General features: G+C 39.6%; 3 protein-coding genes across 3 annotated transcripts; all 3 read right to left on the bottom strand.

Annotated features, from left to right (window-relative positions):
• Positions 1–97: 97 nt before the first annotated feature.
• LOC115685938 (glutathione synthetase, chloroplastic) lies at positions 98–5,711 on the bottom strand. Its single transcript, XM_030611094.2, has 12 exons — positions 5,214–5,711; positions 4,717–4,886; positions 3,909–3,984; positions 3,588–3,718; positions 3,328–3,450; positions 3,136–3,216; positions 2,801–2,881; positions 2,641–2,710; positions 1,603–1,724; positions 1,087–1,226; positions 802–994; positions 98–550 (listed from the first exon to the last, which is right to left on the bottom strand). The coding sequence occupies exons 1-12, from the start codon at positions 5,604–5,606 to the stop codon at positions 427–429; spliced, it is 1,704 nt and encodes a 567-aa protein (XP_030466954.1). The 5' UTR covers positions 5,607–5,711; the 3' UTR covers positions 98–426.
• A 2,417-nt stretch (positions 5,712–8,128) lies between these two features.
• On the bottom strand, positions 8,129–12,902 carry LOC115685939 (sodium/hydrogen exchanger 1-like). The gene is made up of 14 exons (XM_030611096.2): positions 12,528–12,902; positions 12,309–12,427; positions 12,000–12,097; positions 11,750–11,809; positions 11,628–11,674; positions 11,307–11,501; positions 10,882–10,928; positions 10,573–10,639; positions 10,101–10,201; positions 9,882–9,983; positions 9,189–9,327; positions 9,048–9,110; positions 8,875–8,955; positions 8,129–8,621 (listed from the first exon to the last, which is right to left on the bottom strand). The coding sequence occupies exons 1-14, from the start codon at positions 12,708–12,710 to the stop codon at positions 8,298–8,300; spliced, it is 1,626 nt and encodes a 541-aa protein (XP_030466956.1). The 5' UTR covers positions 12,711–12,902; the 3' UTR covers positions 8,129–8,297.
• Positions 12,903–16,432: 3,530 nt separating this feature from the next.
• Positions 16,433–26,543, bottom strand: LOC115685937 (uncharacterized). Its single transcript, XM_030611092.2, has 14 exons — positions 26,182–26,543; positions 24,259–24,420; positions 24,052–24,117; positions 23,698–23,841; positions 23,474–23,587; positions 22,870–22,971; positions 22,581–22,766; positions 21,236–21,325; positions 21,031–21,165; positions 20,288–20,410; positions 18,889–18,974; positions 18,183–18,795; positions 17,974–18,051; positions 16,433–17,743 (listed from the first exon to the last, which is right to left on the bottom strand). The coding sequence occupies exons 1-14, from the start codon at positions 26,443–26,445 to the stop codon at positions 16,703–16,705; spliced, it is 3,204 nt and encodes a 1,067-aa protein (XP_030466952.1). The 5' UTR covers positions 26,446–26,543; the 3' UTR covers positions 16,433–16,702.
• Positions 26,544–27,972: the final 1,429 nt, after the last annotated feature.

Here is a 27,972-nt window from a genome sequence, read left to right as displayed (position 1 = left end):
CATGTATATATCCAATTCAACTCAGGATCTACCAATAATCGGGTTCAAAGAGTTCAGAGACAATTCAAAATAACTTGAAATTACCACTAGGTAAAGCTTACAAAAAATCAACATCCCACTGAGACCACCTTTTCAGATCATTATGTAGTGTCAAGTGAAAATACATTAGATCAGATGCAACATATTGTTTTCACTGACCCTGCACCAGACTTCTGCCAACAAATTGGAAAACGTATAATGCCCTCAATTTCCTCTTCAAATAAAAAATCTTCAATTGGATTTAACTTTATCGACTCGCACAATTTCCACATCCAATGGGGTAGCAAAACTTGTTCAGAGGACTTGTGAGCATGCATCAGTCACTATTAGAAATCAGAATGAAGAGTTTAACAAGAGAATACAGCTGAGATCCAAGCGCCTCAAATCTCAAGTCAGATATAAGCTATCCAGAACTGCGAATCCAGCAACGACTCCACCTTCATTTGATGACGATATCTTTGTTCTCATTAAATAACCACACTGTTCGTTTACGATGACATTCTCTTTGTTCCTGTTAAGATGAATCTCAGATTACCATGGGCACAGCAAATGCATTTACAAACATTGTCATTGAATTCACTAGTGCTAAAACATGTAAACGACTACGCTATAGAAGGCATAAAAAAAAGCAGCTTTGGTTACGTATAAGGTTTTGGCATCGACTCCAACTGCAAAGATTAAATTCCAAGTCATCGATTCCATTTAACCAGAGATCACATCCATCAAACTAATGAGAGAGATGGAGTGACATCAAATAATTACCTCAAATAAGCACTATATACCCCAAGTTCTGACACGGCGTGATCTTTATAACAAATGCCATCACGGACGAGAGTTGTGGGAGAAATGCTTGGAAAAATTCTTTGCATAAGGATGTACGCAGCATCCTCCTCAGTCCCTTCACGCCGCAGCCTTAAGAGGGTTTCTCTCACATTGTCGCCATAGATGTTGTTTCCTGAGGAGAGAAATGACTTCATTTTAGAAAGAAGATAGCATGGCTCATAACAAAGCAATCCTTGAATAATAATCACGGTGAGAGATAATTACCTCCCCCTTCCCTCTGGGGCTTCATGACAAATAGCTCGGGACTTTCAATTGCTTTACCAACAATATCAGGGTCTTCTAAGCTCCATAACCCTGCGAAGCATTTCCGGACCTTGGCAATGTCTTCTTTGTTCTCAAGGAATCTGATACATGCACCAAACGATGAAGTCTCATAAGTGATCAAACACACAGGAGATAGAGCCTATTCAACAGTGCATCTTCTCCTGTAATTCAACTGACTTCTAAGGTTCCCATTGATATGCTATCGAAGTTGATTGGTAAGACATATGCGCTACAATGGCCATTTGGTATTAAAATAGTCCTTCATTTGCAGCCCTGAGTGCCATTGATCACATCTAAGCTTCAGATTCAATTAAACATCATCATATTAGCTATTGTTGTATGCCTATGCACATATCTGTACGCATGTGTGCTTCAAGGAGTTTTTCTAGGAATGATACAATTCCAAATAAAGCACAGAGGATAAAGAAATATGATCTGTCGCACAAAATATGTCACCTTTCAAGTACATTAGGTTTTGCAAGTTCCTGTTGAATCTTTTTGGTGCCTGCTAAATGATAAGATATTGACGGGCACTTAATTGCAGATGACTCTTCCATAAGTAGCCTGGCTCTCCACTCCTACACCACAGCAAGAAACAAAACATAAGTCACACCTTTGAAACATCGACCCAGGGCTTAAGATTTCCGCATGTCTTAAAGTAGGGTTTTAAAGTAGTACTATTTTTCTGACAAAAAAAGTAGTACTATTTTGACACTTGTCCACTTCTTAAGTTAGGTTTGGTGAAGAATGGATTTCTTAATCCCTTTTTTGGTTTCTTTCCTTTCCCTTTGTTTACTTATTCATTGGATAGTCTTTTATTTCCCTTCCACCTGAGAAACTTTTTTAAATTGATTAGAAACTTTTTTACATTGATAATATTTTCCAGGACGAGGTCCATTTTTGACATAAACAATTGGACAAACTTCGTTACTTGGAGGAAATGTCATGATTAAATTATTTAGTATTCTTTTATATTGTTTAATGATATATGCTTTGAGCATGAAGTCAATTGTTCAACTAAAGCTTGGCTTGCTAATGTTCATATGTCCTTTATCAAGTACTGTTCATTAAAGAGAGTCTCATAGAATTATGATAGTAACGAGTGAATCCTAAAATCAAAATGTGTAGGAAAAAGAGAAACAGAATATAATCTTAAATTTAGTAGAAATAATCAATGTACATTATTCATCATGACTAACTAATTAGTGTTCTTTTCAATCATCAAGACATATGAAGGTAAATATTTATGAAATATAGAGCATGGTTGCGGTCATTATAACATTCATAAGAAACACAAAACCTGCTGCAAAATGCGGGCTTTTCACTAGTATGGTAATCAAACATATATATAAAGAAAGTATCTGGTAAAGCTCAGAGGGAGGGAGAAAAAGTTCTGAAAATTAATCACAGCCACAGTCAATAATACAAGAAAGACAATCTTTTCTTAGTTGCTATTTTAGCAGCTAATAATTAGGACGAGGCTTAGGGAAGTACCGATTCTGAAGGATAATCATTTGGGGTATACCCAGCTCTAAAATAAATAATTGCTACAGGGACTCCACCTCTGCGATACCAAAGCTTCAATATTTAAGTGAAACATGCATGTAAAGTCATAATTCAAAAAGACAAATTAGAGACATGAACAACCACATACACAAGTAACGTGCCATCAGGCTGAAGCTTCGCCTCTGCATCAATTTCTGCTAAGGTCTTTCGAACAGACCTCACATTATGTGTGTTATAAAGCTAAGGAAGCATCTAAAGCAAATTATGGACATGACGAGACTGATGGACAGAAATAGAGAAATTTATAGTTTGTAAAGCAGATCTTTGGACACAGAGCATTAAAGCAGATAGATGTAAAATACGAGGAAAGATTTCAGAGAGAGAGAGAGAGAGAGACAATCACAGATATAACCTACCCTTCTGACATCTGAAAACAAACACTAGCTAAAATTACTGGGAAGCTATACAGATATAGAAGGATATCTTTCCCTCAAGACAGAGCAAAGCCAGTGCTGGTCGTACATATTCCGTTCCTCTGGCTGAACCACAACCAGAACAGCGGCCCTGTTACAAGTAATCAATCGTAATCAGGTCTTAATGAACTGAACTCCACATATGCAGACCTAGGAATACAAAAAGAAAAGAAGACGATCGTAATTATTTTGCAGTTCTCACTTTGGGTTATTGAACTCAATCCAAGCTTTCGCCAAGGCCTCTGCATAATGACTCACAGCAGCATTAGTAGGGATCCTCCTGGGATCTAACCCAAGAGTTTCTCCATAATGGTTCAGCAAGGACCTGTGTCATCACCACCTGATGTTAAGATCAAGCTTTTGGCTTTATATGACCATCTTTGACTGTGCATGTGAACAGGTGCGTACGGGCTTAGAGAAATCATAGGGAATGTAAGAGTCAGTATATATGACCAACCCAACCTGTGAAGCTCGCTCACAAGACAGCTAAGACCCGGAAATGAGGATGATATGGTGTTCAGTTCTATCTGAAGCAGTAACTTGGTTTGTTCATCAAGCATATAATCTGATCGATGCAGACCCAGTCGTATCTCCTGTAGAGAATTGTGAGAGCAAAATTATGGGGTTTAGCACACTAATCATAGTCAGCAATCGGCATATATTTCTTTCAGACAAGGAAAGCAGCCCATCAAAGTGACAAGAATTTGAAAAGCCAATTTTAATTTACTATTGCAACCAAACTCAAGGTAAAGTTTTCACAAAATTCCAAATCCATGAACTTACATGTTTCTTATTAATTTCCATCATCTTGGAATGGATATCTAAAAGTCGAGAGGTGAAAGCATCCACCTTCTCTGTTCTGCAGTGAGAAAAAGTTACATCATGTAATTCAACAGTAAATGCGGACTTGCTTCATCAATGTGAGAAACTTAAAACTGAACTACAAAATAACCACTGAGAAAAACAAATTGCAAGGAAGGTAGAAGGGCTCATATTATCCAAAATAACAGGATGCGAGAAAAATGGCACAGCTAAAAGGAGTTGAATTTGTCATAAGCTAAGAAACAACCAAGAGCATATGATACAAGCTAAAGTGGAGTGAGAATTAAATCGGTAAAATAACACCTGAGAATTCATGTGAAACAATGGTCCTAATCCTGTGGAATTGGACACTATATTCTTATTATAAACTACATGCCGTAGACATATAGATAAAGCAGAAAACTTCCAAAGGTTCATGCTTAGGTAGCATAAATAGTATTCAAGGTTAAAGTGAGATTGTTAATACAGCACAGGCCATCAGAAAGGAGAGAAAAAATTATGAAGATTATAGGTCAAATAGAGCAAAAGGAGTAAGCTATGCATTCCTTTGATCATTGAAAATCAAAACAAAAATAACTGGCAGGTTGGGTTGAGATGCCATCAAACTACACACAAGCTCACATCTCAATGAAGATATACTAGTGACATGAACAGGAAAGATATGCCATGAAACCGATGACCGATCATTGACTTCATTGAATTGATTCAGAGTATTCATGTTTATTCACATAGATTATATAACTAAAAATCAACAACTGTTAATAACTACCTGGATAATGAATCTTGTAAAAACTTCCCGTCCAAACTCACACGATCAACAAGCTCATTGAAAATAGGAGCTAATTCGCAAGCCTCTCTAAAATGACTCTCCGGGAATGAGAATGGCAATAAAGCAAACGGAGCATGCACCAGACCGACACCAGGTACTTTTCCTGATCTCTGCAACACACATTCATACATACCATTATCAATCAAATTGTAAAATCAAACAACCCAGTTCAAATTCAACAGGAAACGCCACAAACATCACATCAGAAAGTCGATAATCTTTCATTTAAGCAGAGAAAAAAAGCGTCTTTACAATCATCAACCCCAAAACATCCACTTTTCTGGGAAAGCTAACAGCGTGAGTATCCAAGATGCTAAAATATATTGACTTTGCGCAACAATTTAACTATATTATACCAGAAGAGAACTCCAAAAATGCCTTTATCGCAAGCACTCCAAAGAAATGCAAACTTCTTATCTTTATGGGCGGGCACTGACCTCAATATTTCTGTCGCCAACGACGAACCCATGAAGAGAACTCCAGACAAGAGCATCATAAACCATCTCATCAACCAAATCCTGATCAATTTCGACGAAACCCAACGTGGGTTTTCCCGCCACCGCATCGTTCTTGGTCGCCATCTCGAGCCTCGCACACCTCAAAGGGAGAGACTGCGCAAAGATTGAATCTTGGGCGACGGTGCTCGTGAATATCGAGACGGGTGGATCTAGGATTTTATCGTCTCTCCAAATCCGACCAGAAAGGGAAGAGTTCGATTTGAGTTTGGACACAACTTTGGATGCGCGAGGACGAAGAGCGGACGTCCCAGGGATAAAACAAGTGTCAGTGGAGGTGGAGAGAGCCAGAGATGATGAATGAACGGCTCCCATCTACCTGATCTCTTTTGACTTGGCTTTCTTAGGATTTTTCAGATACTAGAAACGAATCTTCTTGGACAGGATGGAGGCATTGCCCTGGCAATAAAGCAAGACAAATCTGATTTGCATTGGTCGGGGTTGAGGAGCATTCATTTGATTTTGCTTTTCTTTATTGTCAGCTTTGGCCTGGGGAAAATATTTGTATATTCTGAATCTATTTGAGTCCCTTTACTTTCTTACTTTTATAGTGCTTGTATATTGGTACCCAGAACTCATAACCTGTCACATTAATTGATATATTAATTTTATAAATCGGTCTTAGTTTACCAAATTCTAAGATTACTCATCTTCGTTTGACCTGCCCAGTTGGCACAGGCCGACGGAAGTGATTCGATCACACGTCGACCGACGCTTCAGGTCGTTTTCAAGAACTATGCCCGTATAATGACCAAGTACGGTTGCAAAGCAGATCGCTGCGATGATTGGGAATTAATTTGTTGTGGACTGACTTTGGATGCGCGATGTAAAATGTCAACAGAAAAGGGAAAATAAATGCATGTATAAGTTGCCTTTTTCTGTTTTTGATTTCCCACGGCAAATATCTCCTCGTACAGTACAGTATAGGATTCGCCATTCTCTGTTTTCTTTTCCTACCAGACAGGCGCATAATTTGTCCTCCAAACCGGATCTCCACATAGATTTCTTCAAGTTTCAGGTTTCTTAAGAAACATTGCTTCACGGAAAGGTTCCATGAAAGTTGGTTTTGTTACTTTAACCAAAAGCCGGTTCATTCTGATCAATCTTTCTTCGATGCTGATTCTGCATGCTTTCCACATTCCATCAGCAAGTATATTTTGAAATGCATTGAACCTGGACGTGCCTTTATGTGCCTTCACCAGCCACCAGCACAGAGCATATCTTCTTCATTATTTTTGTTTTTCTTTGTGTTCAACATATCTTCTTCATTTGATCTGTTTATATTTTCTATTTTATTTTGGTTCTTTAATTAGAGAAAAGTGAATGCTTGATGAGAAAGAAAATGCTTGCTCCTTTAACTTAATACTTCATCTATGTCAATGGAATAAATCCAAGAGAGAGCAAATGCTTGCTTATGTCCAACGTAGGAGGCTAAATTCCGGAGCACGACCAACCAATCATACATTTTCCCAAAGCATGACGTAATTTGTTGGTGTGTCCACGTCAATGAATATGTTGTGAGAGTACAACAGTTTCCTGAGTTGGACATCATTTGTACACATCAGTTGACAAACAATCACCATTATCATACCAATCAGTTTGCACGGAAAGTTCTTGAATTTCTACTTGTACCAAGCGTTTGATTGATTCAGTTTAACTGTATCATACAAATAAAGTCCCCCTTCTAAAATAACATGGTAAAAGGCTTCTTCATTTCGCCAATGGACCACATCGTTGAGATTTATCTGGTTTGAAATGTATATGCTAAGACCGACCTTTATGCTTTGGTTGTAATATATCCTAATACAACTTGTTTGGAACAGCTTGTGTTGCAGCCAATAGAAAGAGAAGAAAGAAAAACTGCTGTGTATGAATCCGTTTTTCCTCTTACCCCTAAATACTTATGATGTCTTGGCTTCATATGGCTGTTGTGTACTGGGGTCCGATGTTGCATCCAGGCCAGAACCCATCTTCAGAATCGGCTTGAGAGGTGTTATTATCTCATTGCCATTGCGCTCCGCTGAGTTCATCCTCTCTGTTGATCTGATCTTTTTCAATTTTCTCTTACTCCATTCAATTATCTCTACCTTGTGATCAAAGCTCACAGCCTTTGTCATACCCTTTTCCTGAGACAGATCTTTGGGGATTGGACTTTGCTGCTCTTTTTCGCCGGGATCATCATAACGTGAATGTACTCGCTCCTTATTGTTAACATCGTCGCTGGTGCTGTTTACAGGTGGACGTTCGTCATGATCATTCGGAGCCAACTCACCAGGAAAGTTCGCCTTTTTGAAACTCAAACCTTGATATGAAAGATTTCGAGTTGAAGGATCCACCGTTCGTTCTGCATCAGCATTGGAACTGCACTGTGATTTGACAGAGTTGGGCGTTTCGGCTAGTCTATTGCTGCGCCTAGGATCGCCCAATGTGATAGTCTTGTGAGTCTGCGATGCTAGGCAATTCATGATGATATTGAATAGCTTTTGGCATATATTCAGCGATTGGAAATGGTTCTCTCTTTGATCCATCTAATGTACTTTTCTTTGAAGATGTCGAGTCCGGTGTTTGATGTAGAGCTTGAAATAGCGGAGAAAAGAGATGTGAAACATTTGAAGTTGAGTTGCAAGTCAAGTTTATACTGCTTGTGGAACATATTCTTTTCTTTGCTTGGGGTCAATCTTAGCCCAAAACTTGTTACTTAAGCAGACGGCGAAAAGGCATTCATGAAGAACTCCCCAAAGAATTTCTTACAACCATAACCTTCTTCCCTCTATTTTGCCACTCAATCCTTTTTAGGAAATTGAAAAACAAAGTAACATAAACTTGGCAGCAAGGCGGAGAAAACATATGATAACACTTTAAAAAGTGCAAAATCACGATAAAGTGTATTCCCCACTCTTTACAGCTAATCTCGAGCTTCCTTTTACATTTATCGATTCTCTAAAAATAATATTAATCACTCCATGGACAAAACAAAAGGAACAATAATCGCACTCACCATCTAATTTAGGAATTTTCTTGACTTTCTTCTGCTTCGCCAGTTGGTGATCCAGGAACGAATGGAACAAAACCCCTTCCACCAAAGACTGGCCTCATGAATCTGTCATCAAATTTCCTCCACAGGTAATGAACGCTAATGCCTGGGTTCGTCATGAGCAACCTCAAGCTTCTCTTTCTCTGATTGTGTCCCTGTTCACTCGGGTCGCCATTTTCAATGAACAGGAATCTCAAGTCCTCTAGGCTCGGAAGATCAGAAGCATCAGAAACCATTGGTCTCGAGTGCCGTAACAACACTGCTTCTATTAGAGGCTTCGTTATGGAACCAAACACCTGTCCAAAAAATTGAAGTGTCTAATAATTTCCAATATTGAGGAAATTCAATCAATAGTGCCACCAAATACAAGTGATTCCATGACATAGAGAAAATCATAGAAGAAAATGGATCCATCCTAGTTGCATTGTACTTCCTTCATGCAATGTCAAAGGATTAATGGCTTTGCCATACTCTTTTGTGAGCAACATGACAATCTTGGTTCGATATGCATGAAAGGAAACTTTGGAGATCAGCGCAGAGTTAACTTACCCCTGTACTAAATAGAACAACTATTATGGTGGAAGTGATCATCAAACTATCTTGTGATGACGTATCCGATGACGATGCAAACTGCATGAAAATTGCATAGATTAAATTGATCAGCAAGTTGACAATGCCGGCAAGTAGAGAATCATAACTCATGGTAGGGCAAAGCTAGTTACCTTGCTGTAAGACAATGCAATTGTAACCGCACCTCGCATCAGACCTGCCCACCATATAATGAACTGAAACATGAATGGTTAGTAATGTGATAAAGTCTGAATTAAAGGATGGGATCGATCTCATATTCCACAAGATATCACCTGTTGGCGAAACTCGACTTTTGTTTCTTCTCTTCTTTTAATGCAATTCCTGATGTTTGAAATGGGAAACACGAATGCAGCCCTTCCAACCAATACTAGTGCGAACAAAGTTGAACTGACGGCAATCGAAGTTCCTGCGCTGAATCAAAAGCGCATGAAGCAAGTTAGGACAGCTCTTCACACATTACCACATCAACAGACCTCTTGTCATTGAATTGCAGAGCAGACAAACCATTCAAATCATACACTGTTGAAGCAGTACCAAAGTCATCGTCACGAGAAAAAATTAGGGTAGATTCAATCTACAGTCTACACAGTAGACGGAACCAATCATAGTGCAGGAAGGAAATCTATGTGGTTCATTTTCGTTAGCGGGGTCTGGCGTGTGCTTTTTGAAAAGTTGTTGGCTTGTTCTACTAGAGCAATTCATGATAGCTTGAATTTGCAGATTCTCTTAAAAAACATACATTCACATATGCAGCCAATCAGTAGGAACTCACTCAACTAGGGTTATAAATTGCGCTTAATATGATTAAAATAAATGGTTAGGCGCAAAATATACATTTATTTTCAATTCATCTTCTACTACTATATTTGATCAAGCCGCCCAAGCACTTTCTCTTTAGAGATCCGATGCAACATGTCCAGGTTTTCAACTATGAATCTGCATAGTAATATGAAGGAGGAAGGTACCTTGCCTTGCTGCTTTTCCATTTATCAATGTCCAAGGCGTCCATCCCGACATATAAGAATATGAAAGTTTCAGCAATGAATGAGATTGTTGCAAATGCATGCCTGCAATCATCGAGCCATTTGAACAATAAGGATGCAGTCAGAATTCCTTGGTCATCTTCTCAGACATGACTTGCTAAAACTTGATTGGAAACAAGGTGAAGCAAAGGTGACGCATACTTGGTTGTTATCCGTGAACTTTCTGTGACGTTGTGCCATGTGTAGTGAGACATGACGATTCCACAGAAGAAAACTGTTAATATCCCACTGAGATCCATAAGCTGCACAGAAACAAATTAATCAGCTTATGAGATCCAGTATGAACAAATACCAGCAGCAATACACTATAATCTCAATTCCATTTCACTTAGGCCGGTCATATATTGGTTTCTGAATTGATGACATTTTGCTCGGTAAGAAATATCACATGCTCATGATAATTACTGGAGTATAGGGTTAGTGGAGAATTCAGGCAACTGGGATTGGGATGCAATTGAGAAGCACCAGATTTGAGATTTTCTCGAAATGAAAACTTCAGAATCATAGAGTTGAGAAGCAAAGGATAGGTTTAAAGCTAGTAATGTTTCGAGTTTATCTTTAACAGTTTGATTTATATAATAGAAAGTTCTCACATTCAAAAGGACATATTTACCTCAGCCAACATGTATGACAAATAAGCCATTAGCATCATCAATGCGACTTCGCGATCTGTTGAATGCCTGTTGGTCAAATACCAGTAATGTCATAAGTCTACAATCAGAACCTCCTTCACAAAGTTAGTTGATCCTGTTAAGACCCAGTCAATGCATAAACTAGAGTACTCACGGGAATACCCAGAATTTAAGCAAAAGAGCAACAAATTTGAGACGAAGTCTAAAAAGTTCAGTGCAAGAAATCTAGAGCACACACAAATGTAACCATGATGCTGGAGTCAGAAATAAGTCATGAAACTTTAGTTTACCTTCCAAAGTAAAGTGTCTTTATGATGAAAGCACTCAAAAGTCCAGCCTGAAATAATTACAAAATTTCAGCCAGGATAATGCATTTATTAGGAGACTCAAACAATATAAGCTACCTAATCGAACACTTCTGGTAATTTCTCGTTCCGAGTATACACAATGCCAGTTTGATAGTAAATCATACTATGTATGATCTTGACACAAATAATTCATTGGCGGAAATTTTTTACTGAAGCCTCTACAGTCACATTCCACTAAAAGTGCATGAGGGAAAAACTGGGAACAGTTTTCTGGTGTCTTGTACAAGTACGAGTTGATATCTCGCTGCATCAAACATTTGGAACTTGTCTGAAAAAATGCGTTGCTCTGAATGATTCTCTAAATGATCTTGTGGAAATAACTAACATGGAAATCAACCGTAACTTACCACGATACCAAGAGCTGTACTGGTGAAGAATAGGTAGAGGAAGGTTCCGAGCAGCTTTAATGCTGTAAGGCCGCTAATCTTTTTTAAGTCGATTGACTGTACAGCGTTATAGAGCACGATAGATGTTGCATCATTCACAACTCCTTCTCCAAACACAATACTGTAAAGGAAGGGTGTCTCATCTTGATTGAGAACCTATAATATCAGATTATCTTCATATTAGAATATTCTATTACAGTGTAATAAAGCCCTGTCAAAACCGACTCTCCATTTCGTCTCTATTATTTTCTTTTTCAATAGCCAAAAAACTTGAGTACGTACCTGTAGTGTGCAAACTGAATCGGTGGCGGAGAATATTGCACCAACAGCTGTGCACACACAAAGCCCTCTGTATCAGTGTAAGAATGTCCAGATTTTGAATACAAGAAAATATGGTGATTTACCTAGGTAATCCTGAACATCAAGGGATGTCACCCCGATTCTGTTGAACACCAAAAATACACCTACAAATCGCCAAGGGGAGCCCACGAGATTAAATTAATGTGTGGATAAACATAGAATCAGTGACTGAGGAATGAGCTGCCGAGACTTCGGTCCAAACAGCAGTTTGTGGTAGTGCTTCTGGACTAATAGCTTCAAAAGCAAGACCGAAAAACCAAAATAGCATAACCAGCTAAAAGTTTGATAGCTTACCCAGAGATATGATGCAAAAGGAAATGACAGTGCCAAGCACTCCAAACAACAATATCATCGAAATATTCTTGAAGAATTGCTTTTTCTTGACCTGGAACCTGTACTCAGACGAAGAAATGCAATAGTCAAATGACAGAAGAAATGAAATTCTTTTTTATTACCGACGCATTCACTTTACAGTTCCTCAATCAACCATTGATTTCGATCCGGATTCCGTCATAACCTTTCAAAAGTGTAAAAACTAACACATCCAGTGTGCCGTTGCAATCACGCACATTTCAGAGAGAGAGAGAGAGAGAGAGAGCATACCCAGCATTGAAGATGATTGGTGGAAGCAAGTAGAGGAAGAAGAGATTCTCGCTAAAATTGAGCAACTTCGAACTCTGCCCTTTACTGACCAGCAAAACCACTCCTCCAGAGCACAATCCCTGAGTACCCAGAAAATCAATCATCAATAATCGAACAAGAACAATCGACTAGTCATCGGAGAGGACTAAAACGAGTCCTTCACACTATATTATCACGTACCAACAAAAGGGCTGTGATGGATTCGTTGGCCCACCGGTTCCCATGTAGGAGATGGCCAATGATAATGCATGCGCACAGGAGAGCGAAGAACACACACAGAGCAATTACGGTCGTCAAGTTGAGGAATGATGAGCCCTTGACTTGATCAGGCAACTGTGGCAACGTGGTCTCGAGAACCTCCATGTTTGAGCTTCTTGATCTGAATTTGGCATTTACAACCTGTGCTACCTTGGGGGGGCGGTGAGAGTTCCTAATGATTCCGCAGGGGCTTTTTAAAGTGAGCGGTGCTTTGGGATTGTATCTGAAATTCGGGCGTGACAAGACAGCAGAGAAAAGAGGCAGTGTGATGTCCCTCGGTCGCGTGTGCGCGCGCGCTCGTTCCAGGATCAAGCCGTCTCCTGGGGTGCTTCAAGATTCAAAGTGGAGAAGACCGGCAGCTGGGCAAGGGTTGGCATCAAGTGTGGACAAAAAATTCCAAGCCAGTTGCCTGCGACCGAAACGTGTCGCCCCTCTATTCGTCCACGTCGACTCCCACAAGTTTATGTGGGAACCTCTCATTCTTATCATTTCATTTGTGGGGGCTGTCGGACCCCTTGAAAAATCCCATCTAAAACTTCCACATCATTGTAAAAATATTATATATGACAGACAAATCAAGTTGAAACTTCTGCGCCCACCTATTTGGACCCAGAATTTAATATTTCATGCAATTTCGTTGGCTTTTTTAGTCTTGTGAAATGACGGGAGCCCTTGTCCCAATGGAGTATACAATGGTGGGTCTGCGCAGGATTAGGACAGACGCAGCTTCTACGGCCGCTAGTTGGCGCTCTGAATATATTTATCAGACTTATTTATCAGTCATATCTAGCTGTGGCGATTAGATCAAGGGACGTGCACAAGACACTAATGACCGACGTGACGAGGGCAGATCTTGAGACGGCTGCTACGTGGACCTTGTGGATTAGTGGGGGAAGCAAAAGAAGTAAATTAAGTCTTTTGAAAGTACAATATCAGATAGATTATGAGGTGGAATAGAATAATAAGGAAAAATGACAGGCCTACTGCATGGTGACGTAGAAAAAATTGGAGCGCAGGATTCAGATCTCTGTAGTACACAATTAGGCCAAGAAAGGGAGCTAAATTAAAAGAAACGTTCTGGGAAGTAGGTGCTGGAATCAAGGGGCTTCTTGGGTCTTGGCAAGATTTCAGTGTTGATGAGTTTTGATTGTCCTGGTGCACAGAGAGAGGCCATTGCATCTAACCCTGACCCTGTGAAAGCCCTGCTTAGAGATCTGCTAATAAAACAGAGCTAATACCCTTCAAATACGGCATCCATGAACATGAACGAGCAGACCTCGTTCAGGTATACCTAAAGTTCTTTGATGTTGACACCCTTTTGTAGTATTAGTAGTTGCGCCTTTTTGAGATCTCAACGTACTGATCAATGAGCAATGATCACTGTCCATCGTCATGATGATAAGCATCAGTGCTTCTCTTTTTAAGAAGCGCCCCACGAGATGTCACGTTATGTCGCAATCGTCGGCGAAATCTTGGATCCCATACGGAAGATAGGACAAGCCACGGGACAGTGCCGTGAGAAATATCATCTGCAACATCGTAGTAATTGCTGACAAGTGTCTCTTTCATGAGAGTAGACAAATGAGTGATTGAAGGCGTGCCGATCGTTTACTGGGAATAGGGTGGCCTTGGCGATATGCATTTACAGCTGGCTGAAGTTCTTTCTTAAACCAAAAGTATAAAAGAAAGTAGTCACATCGAAAGACTTCCAAAAGCCTTGCTTAAGGCGGAGGTTTCTATGTTTAGATTAATATCACGAAAAACTTTAAATTTGTACATTTATAATAATTTTACTTTAAATTAATTTTTTGATCACGAAAAACTCTAAACTGGTACATATATGATAAATTTACCTTAAATTAATTTTTTAATCGCCAAAAACCCCGAACTGATATATTTGTAATAAATTTACCATCCGTCAGTTTCTATTAAATTGAATTAATACCACAAAAAATTATAAACTGGTACGCCTATGACAATCAGAGAGTAAAACATAAAATTGGTACATCCGTCAATTGCCGCGTGTCATTTAACGAAGCAATTTGACAGTAAAATTTAACGCAAATAAACTGAGGGTAAATTTGTCACAGATATACTAGTTTACCAGTTTGTGTTTTTGGTGGTCAAAATATTAGTTTGGAGTAAAATTGTCAGAGGCGTACTAGTTGGGGTTTTTTACGGTATTAACTTTTTATGTTTTGAACAAGTGGCTAAAATGGGAGTTTGTTACTTGAGGGAAATGCATTGTAGCTGAAAGAAAAGAAGGAAAAAAAAAGAAAAAAAGAAAAAGTTAATAAAAGAACTCGAAAAGAATTTTAAAAATTTTAAAAATGTCCACGTCAACGCCGGCGTCCACGTCAGCAAATTTCGGCTTAAATTGGCCGAACGAACTGAATTAATACCAATGTGAAAATTTGTACGACTAAATTGATCCAATTGAAATAGTTTATGATTGAATTGACACGAATGTAAATAAATTTACGGCTTGTTTTTGTACTTTTTCCTTAGTTGTTGTATAGCTTCACAATGACAATGATTAGTTGTTTGATTGGGAATGAGGAAAAAATAAAAGAGAGTAATGAGGAAAAGTCAGAAACCTCTTGAGTGCTCAAAGAATCAAAACAAAGGCGAGGAAGATTGTGGGCCTTCTCCCGTCAATATTTAAAGTATCATTCATATTTCAAAAAATTATGAAGAAAATTATATATGAATCTGCATGTTTGTGCTTTTTCTTTTTGGTCAAAGCAAGCGTGTACTTGCACTTGTGAAAGTCTCAAGTATTTCGGGTTTTAAAGGAAATCACATTTTTAAGATGTGGGTTTCGACACTCACGCCCTGCAAGAGGTGGGACGCAAGTCTGAATATGTATTGTGAGTGAGAGATAAAGTAAGACCGACAAAAAAAAAAAAAAAAGGAAATCACATTGCTTACGTTGCAAGATTTCGATTTTAGCAAAAACTATTAAAAAGTAAAAGTTAATCTAGGCAAACAAATTAACCCATTCCTATGTTAGCAAGATTGTACAGTGGGATAGTTGGTTTAGTTGCTCCCTGGTTAAGTTTGCATGACGGAACAGTTATTTATGGATCATATAAACAGGTCATTTAAATACAGTAAATTACAATGTACCGTTATTCTAAGATCATTTGAACAATAAATACCTAGAAACTATTAACAACTACTCAGAATTACAGAGGCCTTTTGACGACTGTTTTCTGACTCTGAATTCCTCCTTGCTTGTAATAAAAGGCAGCTATTCCTGACGAACTTTCCAACCAAAGAAGAGAACAGCTCCTAACCGGACCTGTCTTGAATCCACCAAAGATCAATGGAAATACCATCTAGATAGTTTTGCTTGGGAGGCTAGGGATAAAAAATCATTCTCACTGGAAAAGCTAAAGGTGTAAAAGTCGTGGAAATCCCTCGGTCAACACATCTCGCGGAACTGCCATCTTCCGAGACCAAATTCTCATAATTTACCAAAAGCTTAACCAAACAACGCAAATACCAAAAGACGGACCTCGAGCACTTCAACACCCAGGTCAACAGGGGCGTTTTCTATTGGATATAAGCTCGTGCTTACAACATGAACATAAAAACCTGGATCAGGATGCAATCCAAGTCCTGGAACGAGAAAAGCCAAGCATACACAGACCAGAAGCACTCTCATCCATGGAAAAAAGCAGAAGGTAGTCCTTCCTTTCCTTACCGGTAAGGAGATTAGTTTTCCATCCTACAATTACTTGTTACACTCGCCATTAGACCGAAAAAATGCACAGGCACACGCACACAAAGAAGCATTAAGCCAGAAAACCAAGCACACCAAGTACAAAGTCTTCCTCTAGGGCACCATGGAAACTATTAAAAACCACTATCCAGAGAACGACACCAATGGAGAAGCCTGACAAACACACTTGCGTAGAGCCTATGCTTGCATGGAAAAGGGAGTTCGCTCACGATAATATTTTGGACTAGTCCCAATGAGAATTTCAGGCAAAGAATCTACAGAACGAAAAAAGCTGACCCTATGTCATACCTGATCTACAACTCAAAACCCTTTTTTAAGTCGCATGCGCTTCCCTGTACAAAGAAAATATTCACGACTTCTGGAGGACAAGCTTTTCATATAGTCCAAGGAGGTCCTTCTTGCTAGGATTCTTCAATTGGAGCAACTCAGCACCGAAATTGTGACTCGTGAGTTCTTGCCTCAGTCTGAGCATGGTGAACTTGGTATAATCCTCCTGCGACGTTTTGTTGCTGTGGTTGTCCTCATCGCCTCTGTACACGGATCCGCCGTCTTCTGGCTGAATGTGCTTTAGGGGACTGGTCGTGCTTCGCGACCTCTTATTTACTCTGGAGGTCTTATCAATATCCATATCTTGAACAGATTCCATGCCAATTTCACCATCGTCTGCTCTGAGCCGTTTCCCGAGAGAAGCAGTCTTGAGCTTGCTGTCCAGTGCAGTTTCATTTATAAGAACAGTAGTTAACTTTTGTTGGAGGGAATCAATTTTTGCTTGGGCGGATTGTAGCTTGACCGAGAGATCTTCTGCTCTGCTGTTGGCTTCTGCACGGGCCTTTCGTTCAGTGTCAAGGAGACTTTCCAAGACCTTAACCGTACTAGCCCTTTGCTCATTATTTGAATCCAGCAAGGACTCGATTTCTTTCTCCCTTTCCTCCACTCTCGCCTCTAATAAAGTGACTTTTGAGAGGGCCTCTGTCTCTGATATACGTGCTTCCTTGAGTTGATCTTCTAATGCAATTTTATCTCTCCCTAAACTCTCAATAAGCCTCTCGGCCCTCTCAATTTGAGCCAGTCTCTCCATCGCCAGCCTTTGAATATCATTCTTTTCCTTTTGGGCAGTGACCGCATCTGCTCGGGCTTTGTCAGCCATTTCAGTAGATCTTCTGGCTTCTTTTTCAGCATTTCTGCACCGTTCCTGAACTTCCTCAAATCTTTTGAACTCAGATAAGTACTTCTGTTCAAGATGGATCTTCTCCTGCTCCACAATCCTAGCTTCTCTTTCAAAAGATTGGGCTTTAGCATTTGCAGTTTCAAACTTCTCACTCAATGCTCTGATTTCGTTCTTTAGGGACATAATCTCCACATCATAATTCTCTATTTTTGACTCCGCGGCCTGGAAAGCATATCAATCATCAAGTACAACAAAGTGCAAAAAGATGAACAGGAGATATTGTCTTACAGACCAGGACCGATTGTAAAGAAGTTATCAGAACGGTAAATTCAAATTAACATGTTGCTTTCCTATATGTGTTTATTATAACATGTGCTAAACCCTGAAACTTCAGCAGTAAAATCATCGCCTTCAATTTTCAACGCTCCTAGATCAGAACAACAAGAGCTTACCTTCAGCTCTGACTTTATGGTGATCAAGCACTGCTCAGCATACTCGATTTTCGCCACCTTCTCCTTCAGTTCTTCCTCCTGCATAATCATGGAGAAATAATGAACACATTGATTCCACTATTACAGGGCAGAAGGAGCAGGAAGAAAGTTACATGTGTTCGCACCAACACAAACGCGTGCATGTGTGAGAGAGAGAAAGAGAGAGAGACCTTTGCAGCCAATTCAATGGAAAATTCCGCCCTTAGAGCATCTTCCCTCTTTTGTGTATCCTTATTTGTGCGCTCTTGAGCAATTGCTGCCTTCTCTAAGGCTGCTTTTGCTTCTCTAACAGCAATATCATACTTCCTTTTCCACTCCTCTGCCTCCTCTTGAGCCGACTGAGCTTGTTCCTTAGCAGCAGCTAGTCTTGCCTCAGCAGCACTGCTCCGGGATTTGAGGATAGCAATTTCAGAACCAGCTTGGTCTTCCTCAGCTTTCTGTTTAGACAACACTTGCTCGTATTTTCTTTTCCAGTCCAGAGATTCTTGCTTTGTAGATTCTAATGTTTTCAGCAAGCTAGAAGACCTCTCTTCAAATAAACTACAAGTACTCTGTAATTTAGTTATACGGCTTGAATAATCATCAGAAAGCCTGTTCTTATCACCAATGGCATCTTTATATTGCTTCAGATATTGAGATTTGTAATTCTCACTGGCTTCCAGTTGCTTATTTAGCAACCCCACCTGATCTTCAATGGCCCGACATTTCAACATTAAGGAACTCCTCTCAGATCCGACCCGATCAATTAGCCTTTTGGCAAGGTCTAGTATTGGCCCTTCCAAGCTGGGTAGTTTGAAAGCAGTCTGTCAAGGATAGAGATGGAGATACCAAACTTGGGAAACAAGAAGAAAAAGGTCGAAAGAATAAAGGGAAAACCTTTGTTGCAAGAACATGGCAAGCTTTTGCCATTTTGATGGACCATGAGATGATGCTTCATATTCTGACAAAAGAGCATCAAGAACCTGCAAAATATCAATAGAGCACACTCAAGATGATGCCCAAAATGACATCAACAATCCATACTTTTCCATAATATGATGGGTACAACAAGCATAAAAAATTGTCACATTTATTTTTAGACCTCAATTTCGACATATGATGGGCTTGATTTGTTATTTTCTCATTAAATGCTATCAAATATAACTTTAGGACAAAGGTGAGGATGTTTATCAAGCAAAATTACTTTGTGTTAAACCATTTACATAAAAACCACGCCTTCATCTAATAACTTAGACTTTTGAAACGGTTGAAAGTGGTTCCACAAAATTTACATAGTATTAAAGCAAAACGTCAAGAATTCAAATCATTGTTAACTCCTTATTTGCCTACCGATGAATATTTCCACACTTTAGTCTAAAGCCAAACACCAGTCTTTTACGTGAGGGGAGTGTTAGACCATTCCAATATTAAACCGCACCTTTGTCTGATAAAGCTTTTAATATTGTTGGCAATGGTCCCATAATTTTGCACTAAGTAATCATGATCCAATCATCTCTTGGCAATACGGAGTTTCTAATCTGGAATGGGTAACTCTATCACATACAAGAGCTAAGACATTGTAGAACCAGAGATCTGCGCAATAGAATACAAAGTGGCCTTTTGTACTCCTGTTATACTTGTTCCACACTAAATGCTTTGCAAAGAGAAAAAATCTCATCTCCCAACATCATTCTACTTGCTTGCAACAGTTAACTTGAAAGGTACTCAGATTTAGATAAAAGCTCAGCATGCTTTTTATGAGATTGATCAACCAACAAATAGCCCACCAACTTTAGCATTAGATAGAGAATCATCTTTGATATACTGCACTCCATGTCCATGGCACTAGTGGTCAATACATCACAGTTCCCCTACATTTGGAATTGGACCGTTTGCATTTGGTACAAACATGGAAAATTTCCCAAATGCCCTCATCTCTTCCACCCTTTCAACATATCCACATCTACTAGACACTAATCAGACCCCACACAAATGATGGCCGCCTCATGATTTCACCATCATCAGCATTCTACAAGATTATTTTTCAGTAGATAAAGACAACTTCGAATCTGCATTATTGAAACACAGCCCAAATGCTATAAAAATTAGACAGGCTCTGATTGTTGGAAGCAATTTGATCTAACGAGACATCAATGCAAGATGAGTTAACAATATCCAAGTCTCATAAACAAACAAAACAACATATTCAAGCTCATACTATAAGGTATACCAAGAAAAGTATGAAAAAGAGAAAAAGGAATATCCTTTATAGGTAGCATCAAACATGACTACTAACCTTAACAACATTATCAATATTAGAATCAGGTGTATGACAAGCTGCTCTCAGCCTCTTTTCCATGCTCTGTATAGCATGTGAACAGTGCAAGTCTGCCTCCATAAATGCATTCCTCTTGTAATCCTGCATGGACCAATTTAGTAACGAGAGGATTGCTTAAGTCATTGGTCCAAATACAGAGAAATTAGATAACCTAACAAAAATAGACCATCTTCATTAACCATAAATAATTAGTCAACACACCACAGCTTTTTTATGAAAAGGAAACATTACAATTAAACCTTATCTAGCAATGCCAGCGTCATCTTTTAACCGCATCAAACTCAACTTGAGACTAAGTTTTTCAAAATCCTAGTAAACAAGATTTTCAAATATGTTGGCCATTCAATTTTTGCACTTTCAATAGATCAATTTTTAGACCAATTGTCTCATAATGAGAGAAAAAAATGTCTAGTGGAATATGGATCTCCATAATCTGACATGACGATGCACATCAAAGGGAGCTAATCAAATAAAGTGTTGACCCAAAAAAGAACCAACCGTGTCAACGCCAAACCCAATGCAACCACCTAATCACAAGCACAAAGGAAAAGTATAAAAAGAATCCATAGAGACTTAATTTCCCCAATGTAATAACCATCACAAAACCAAATTATTGGTAGCCACCCATGATAAAAATAGCACCACATATTCCACTTCATTGCAGCAGAAAAATGGTTAGCATTTTGTAACTTAGGCACCACCTCAAAAGCCCTTCTGAAGAACTTATGGAGAAGCTCCTCATGTTTCTTCCTTGCTGGACCAGCACCAACAGCACTCGCATTGAATGCAGCTAATGATTTTTGTACTGCTTCCTCGTGAGCCTCCCTCATGCCAGCCTATATTAACTGAAATTAGGAAAATATCAAAATAATAGAACATTCATTCATCTGGCAAGGTGTTGCTTACTTCCTCTGGTGGCTTAGATCGGTCAAAAGTAGACATGTAGACCTCAGTAGCTGAATCATAAGCTCCACGACACTCAGCTTCTTCGACACTCTGCAAAAATAAGAGGTATAATAAGAGTGAAAACATAACTACTGCACATTAATGACAAGTGATGATCAGCACCACACAGTTTTTTAGCTTTGTTCTGCTAATAATTGATAATTCTTATCAAAAGAAGATAAAACCATTTTAAACTTAACTCAATGCATTATAGAAATAAACAGAAAAACACAGATTTAGGACATAAATGTCAATTTGCAAGACGAGAAAGATTCTGACATCAAAACAAAGTGGAGAAGTTTCTTAGCTCATTAATATGAAACAACTCAATTTTTAATAGAAGCCCATGAAAAAGTTTTTTATTGTCAGTAACACAAAGTGTAAGGTAGCAAACATATCAAGCAATCTCATTGTCAGGCACCAAAACCATTTTGGTCAATAAAATGCATCGTATTGCCCAAAATTAATCGAATGTTCATCTTTATTACCTTAGTTTTAATTTGTAAAAATTCATAGGCAGGCTTGCTAATTAGCTGAATAATTTTGCCTTTTACATATTGTGTGGATGAAAAAACAATGCACAATAAAGGATTCTCTCTCTTGGGGTGTGTTTTGATAACTATAGTAAACCTCTGAGAATTATACTTTTCCAATGCTTAATGACATTAAGCGCATTTGATCACATTTAACTACACAACTATCGTTTTGTGTAAAAATCACTCAATGCAGTAAGGAAGGCAGGCCTACTCAATGGGTTAAGTGATAAAATATTCCATGGAAATTAAAACCTTACCCAATCATATAACCAAAACCTTCCAATAAAGCTCACTATTCCATGTTTGGTAAAATACTAATAAAATTCATTTTCTATTATCAGACAACCTTTTATTTTCATTTTCAGTACTTACAAGAGTTTAGCACTTAATATTCAGTACTTAAATTTTCAGCACTCATCTTTTAATGCTATCAAACGAGCCCTTCATTGCAGACACCCATTTAGTCATGAGTCAACTTGTGACAAAAATCCTCAGCCTCAACCACCCCAGGAAAAATAAAAAGAAAACAGAAAAAGGCAAAGGGGCACAAGGGGATTCCAAAGGGCTCCATATCATGACTAAACATGGCAGACAAGTTGTATAAGTTGCAAACGCCACTGTAATCACACGGTATTTTTATTTAACACTTCTCAAGTTTGTTCTACCAATGGTTGGAAAAAAATTATCACACCTACTCAAATCCAACCCAGTTTGGGAGATGGCCCAAGTTTTTAGATTGGAAACATAAATAAATTCAAAAAGTTACCAACCTGCCATGAAGATGATATCGTAGGCACTGCGCCATTATTCAAGGCCTCTAAGTAAGACTCTATGATACCTACTAGAACAGGGCCAGTCAAGATAGTAGCCCCAACTTGCTTGGGCCTTGTTCTCTCAAAAACAAACTTTGTCAAGGCCTCCAACCCAGACCTAAACGCAGGCCTTAGTTTATCCATCTGCATCCAACATCGCCCACACAATCCATGAAATAAGAACTACAAAGTGAAAAGTATTTTCTGAAGTAGATAAAAGTGCATCTCACAATGACAAGATACTCACTGATATTTGATCAAGCCGCTGGAGATCATTTTCATTATTCAAAGGTCGCACGAGGGTGAAGCATTCTCTATCCGGAAATAGAGCTCGAATAGAGTCCCGAATCTGGAAAGCATTTCTTTAAAAGATTACAACCTCTAACAACATAGAGAAACACTGAAAAAGTAGTAGCAGGTAGCACGCCTACAGAAAAGATGTATACATTCACACAAGCAGGAACCAGGCAAAGAAGAAACTAACAACGCACTGAAGCATCACGTTAAATTCCTTTAACACTAGAACATGACAAAAGGAGCTTTTAGCCCAACCACAATAAGGAATCAGTTTTTTAAGCAAGTGGTCTAACTACAATTCAAATAAAAATGAAGAAATTTGTTATTTAACAATCATCTACTAACAGCACATGGTTAGTTGTAACCAAACAAGTTCAAGTAGTACTTATAAATAGGATGACACAAACACGATTGTCTATGCAAACATGCCACTATCATAGATGGATATTTGCCTTACATAAACCAGGCTAAAATAAGGTCAGAGAAAATGTTTATGGGAGCTCCTATTCATGGATCCCACACAAAAAGGGGAAAAACAAAAAAGCAGATAATACCTCATTTTTGGCAGCCAAATCTCTTCCGGTACCTTGAACAGGCCTCAAAGCAAGTTCCAGGTAGTCACGTGGTGTTATTCTCCTATTATCTTCCACTAAATCCAAATAGAAGTCCTACATTATGTAGCAACAAAAACAATAGTTCAGTACCCAAATATCACTCAGTCTAAATTTACAATCACAGTTTCCAGAGTAAAAGAAGCAGAATAGTTTGGGGAAATTACTCTCAGAAGCCAAACAAAGATAGGTGAGAACTGTCCCAACTCAGAAGCACTACTCTTCCCCCCAGACGCTCTCACACGAATATGCTTAGTCATCTGAGTGACAAGAGAGAGCCGATCCAGTGCAGCTTCATCAATCCCCCCCATCTGAATACGAGTTATACACAAGCAAAATGAGTAGTAAGAAGACGTAAAACTGACGTCCTAAGTTTACTTTAGCAAAGCAGTAATAAAGCTGAGAGAAAGGAAAAAGTTTAAGACGCGATCAGCAACTTTTTAACTAACACTAATACAACAAATCTTAAACATCTCGGACTTAAAAGCAAAATCACTAAAACTTTGCAAGATTTTACCAACCTGGTTGTAGATGAACATGCTAGACAAGAGGACAGCCAAAGAAAATATCTGTGTGCTGTATGTTCCCTGTGAAAAAAATAGTGCACAGACAACCATAAGAATTATTGTTGGGATAAAGAAAAAGCCTAATGGGGCAATATGTCACCATTCAACAACAATCAAATCGGCGATTAAAAAGTGATATTAAGTTCATTGAACTTGGCCTACCGTTTGATCATAAGCATCAATCCCTTCACTATCCAAAAGTAAGAGATTATACTCGGTTCCATCAAGAGCTCTTCTCTTCAACGGTGCACTCCACAACCAAAGCCCTTTAGTGCATGGCCGGTGGGTTGATGCTACTTGGAATCCACTACTCTTTCCAAGAAGCTACAATACAAAATAAACATCATAATAAAGAACAAAGCACCTTAACCGGATCACCTACATAGGCCAAAATAGAGAATTGTACAACTAGAACCAAAGTAGAAATCGCGGCAAACGGAAGAACTAGTAAGCTAATAAGAAGATCAGAGAAATTGAGATTTAAGCACAATCTAGGAGACAACTGATTTGTTTATTTTCCTGCACTACACTCGGCGGCCAAAGAGAGAAGCAGTTCCTTACTTTGCTTAGTGATTTTTTATTAGAATATTCTGTCTTGATCACATTTGGCATATCTTTATTTGTTTATGCAATATTGTCCACAATATGACTCCTTCAGTCTCTTCTCGTAATATTAACCCCTTGCATTTCATTCAAATGTTTGTATAGGCCAGCAATTCCTACATCTTAAATGCACTACAATTGGAAGGGCTTCTTTCTCATTAAAATGAGAGATTTCCTAATAGCTAGGTGCTATCTTAAGGTTATTTCGAGGGTCATATAAGGACATATCCAAAGCAGCAGCGGCAGTAGGAAATCTAATGTTTGACGCTTAAAATTTCTGAACTTGCTGTTTGAAATGAAATATGTCTTCTTTCTTCACTTCTAGTGTCATTTGCATCATCAAGACCTTCAACCTTACAAAGACCTTCAACCATGCTCAGATTGTCAATTATAGAATTAATAGTGGATACTGTAACATGAAACTTTCCATCATTCTCCACAACTGGTTGTCTTAATATTTCGATAAATGATTCTGCTCTCACCTCGCCATGACAAATCATAAATTCAGAGAAAGGAGACTTTCAGCCTTGCAAAGACCTTCAACCATGCTCCAATCGTCAATGATACAATTAGTAGAGCATACTGTCCACCAATCTCCAGAATTGTTTATATCTTAATATATATACCAAAGAATGGTTCTGCTCTCACCTTGCCATGACAATTCATAAATTTAGAGAAAGGAGGGTGTCGCTAAATAGATAAGTTAGTAATAGCCCACTTTAGCACATCTTGCATAGAAATCGAAGAAGGATATTACCATAGGCATGTATATGGCAGTTGCTACAAACGAAGAAAACTAAACATTAACTAGCCACAAACGAAGACTACTATAAACATACTCTCAGATTGGCTGCAAATCGCTAGTTGAGTTTACAAAAGCTGACCGTAACACCGCCATTAGATGCTTGCCAGAATTTCAGTTCCGAAACACGTAAGGCCTAAACTTGTCCAAGTTAAAAAAAAATGAGGGCCAAACTCATGCAACTCAGATTTCAAGAACCTAGCGCTGAACTGTGAAATCACTTCCCAACGGAGAGATAAAGTGTAAAGCCTACTCATCCAGCCGCTAAAGGCAGCTCCCGCACAGCTAGAATTGCAAAAACCCAACAACAAGGCATATCAAATCCATTTCAGGCCAAATTACATTAGAATTTACACATCCTCGCCCCCACCTGGCCTAAAAAACAGTGTTTCACCTTTACACTTGTGCAAAGCAAAAGCTCACCAGAACTCCTGTTCCAAAAGTGCATAAACCGCTATCAAACATGACACCTAACTCATCCGCTTCCGGATTTCGCACAGCAAGCGCCAGAACACGAGAACTACTTTAGAAACCAGCAAAATGAAGTGACAAAACCTAGTAAAGCCAGCCCTCGTCGCTCTAGAACTGCAATTAAAAACTCAAGCAGCTCAAACCCTAGCCATCGCCAGATATTGATGAACTCCACAACCACCACCAAACACTGGCGCATTGAGCCTCACCTGGTTCAGAATAAAGCTCTTCCCCTGTCGAGCCCGGCCGCACACGGAGACGACGCCAATCGGCTCCTTCACCAGCTGCAGCACCGCCACGGCCTCCGGATCCATCCGGAACCTCCCCTTCTCGTCGCAGTACACGAGGCGGATCGGCCGCGCGGGCCCGGTGAGCGGCGCCGGCGAGGACGGCGGGGGAGAAGGCGCGTACGGCTGCGCCGGCGATGCGTCGGAGGGGGCGTCCCTGCCGCCTCTGTTGAACAGCCTCATCATCGCGCGCGGCGAACGGGCGGGGGCCTCTCGATGCCTTCTTCGCTTTCTCAGTTTGCTTTTGAGAGAGAGAGAGGAGAGAGAGAGAGAGAGTGGTGTGTGTGTTTTTAAAGTCGGGGAGGGAAAGCGAGGTGAAGCGTGACTTTTTTAGGGCGGTGAAGTGAAACTGAGCCAGACGGTGAAGAGAGGGACCCTGAATTTACGAAAACGGACAGGGGAGCTGCCGCGTGAAGCGAGGGTGCTTTGGTCATTTCGCGACGAGGTCCTCCGTGGAGTTCCAAGTGATAGCTTGGAGGTCAAGCCACGGACCCGAGCACCCGATTGACGCCGCTTCGTTGCGTTCCGACGAAATTAATGGATCATATTAACGAGTTCGAACAGTTGATGGAGTAGCAAAACAACGACCACGTTTGATAAATTGGATATAACATCGGATAGGATAACTTTTATCCTATTTGGTGTTTGGAGTAATTGCAAAATCCGGCTACATCACGATATGATTCAAATACAGCCCAGATAAAAAAACCTCACCTAAAAGATAGAATATAGCCGGACAGGATAAGAATTAAAAAAAAAATTAAAAAAAAATTAAAAGCTAAAACAGAGGGGGAAGGATTCACAGCAGGCCCATCCTACTGCACTTTCGCTGGCCATTCCGACCACCGATCGTTATGGTCGATCGTGTTCCCATATCGAAGCTTCCCGATGGACGTATCCACCTTTTCCCAAATCAATTCCTTCCTCGACATGAACACCTTTGCACGTCGCAGAAATTTTCGGCCCTCTCGCGGCTACAATCGTTTGGAATGGTGAAGATTCGAGTTACCGAACTTCCTCTGCGTTTTGGTGCAGAAATTTTCTTGAACTTAGCCCAGGAGTAAAGGAAAGAAAAATGGAGCAAAACAGAGGTGTTTTGAAATTCCTTCCATTTGGGCAAATCTTCAAACGTTTATCTTCTCTCTCCCTGCCCACTTTCACGGATCGTGCGTAGCCCGCCTCGTTTCTCGTTCTCTTGTTCACTGCGATGACTCAGCCTTGCCGACAATCATGTTAACCCCAAATCTGAGGTCGCCCAAGACTGACAACACCATCCGAGGCGACGCAAGGCCGCAAGGATCGTAGTTTCGAGGATCGAGAAGGGACAGAGATGGCGGCCCATTGGGGGCACAGGTCGGTGACTGGGCGACGATAGGGTACGCGACGATGATGGGCGATGGCACGGTGAGGTGAGGCAATGTAAGAGCGGCTTGATAAGTGGCGGTCGAAGGCAATGCCAATGTTGGGTTGATGACTACAGGGCAAAGGTGGAGGTGGAAAGAGAATAACTTGTGTTATGGGAAATTGGTACCATGTCTATATCCATGTTATATCCGAACATGTACCAAATGCTACCACGAATCCCGTCGTTATCCTATTTGATACATATCCCATCCAACTTTATCATATTCTACAAAATATTCTAAACAACCAAAAGCAGCCTAAAATTTTAGCAACTTAGGAACCAAAAAGAGGGCTTCTACCAACTCGAGA

Source organism: Syzygium oleosum, unplaced genomic scaffold, assembly GCF_021117445.2.
Source record: "Syzygium oleosum isolate NSW1041296 unplaced genomic scaffold, Sole_v2.1 Sole_v2.06, whole genome shotgun sequence".
In the NCBI taxonomy this organism is placed as follows: Eukaryota; Viridiplantae; Streptophyta; class Magnoliopsida; order Myrtales; family Myrtaceae; genus Syzygium; species Syzygium oleosum.
The sequence above is the reverse complement of the archived record's forward strand: the minus strand, read 5'-3'. Positions and strand labels throughout refer to the sequence as shown.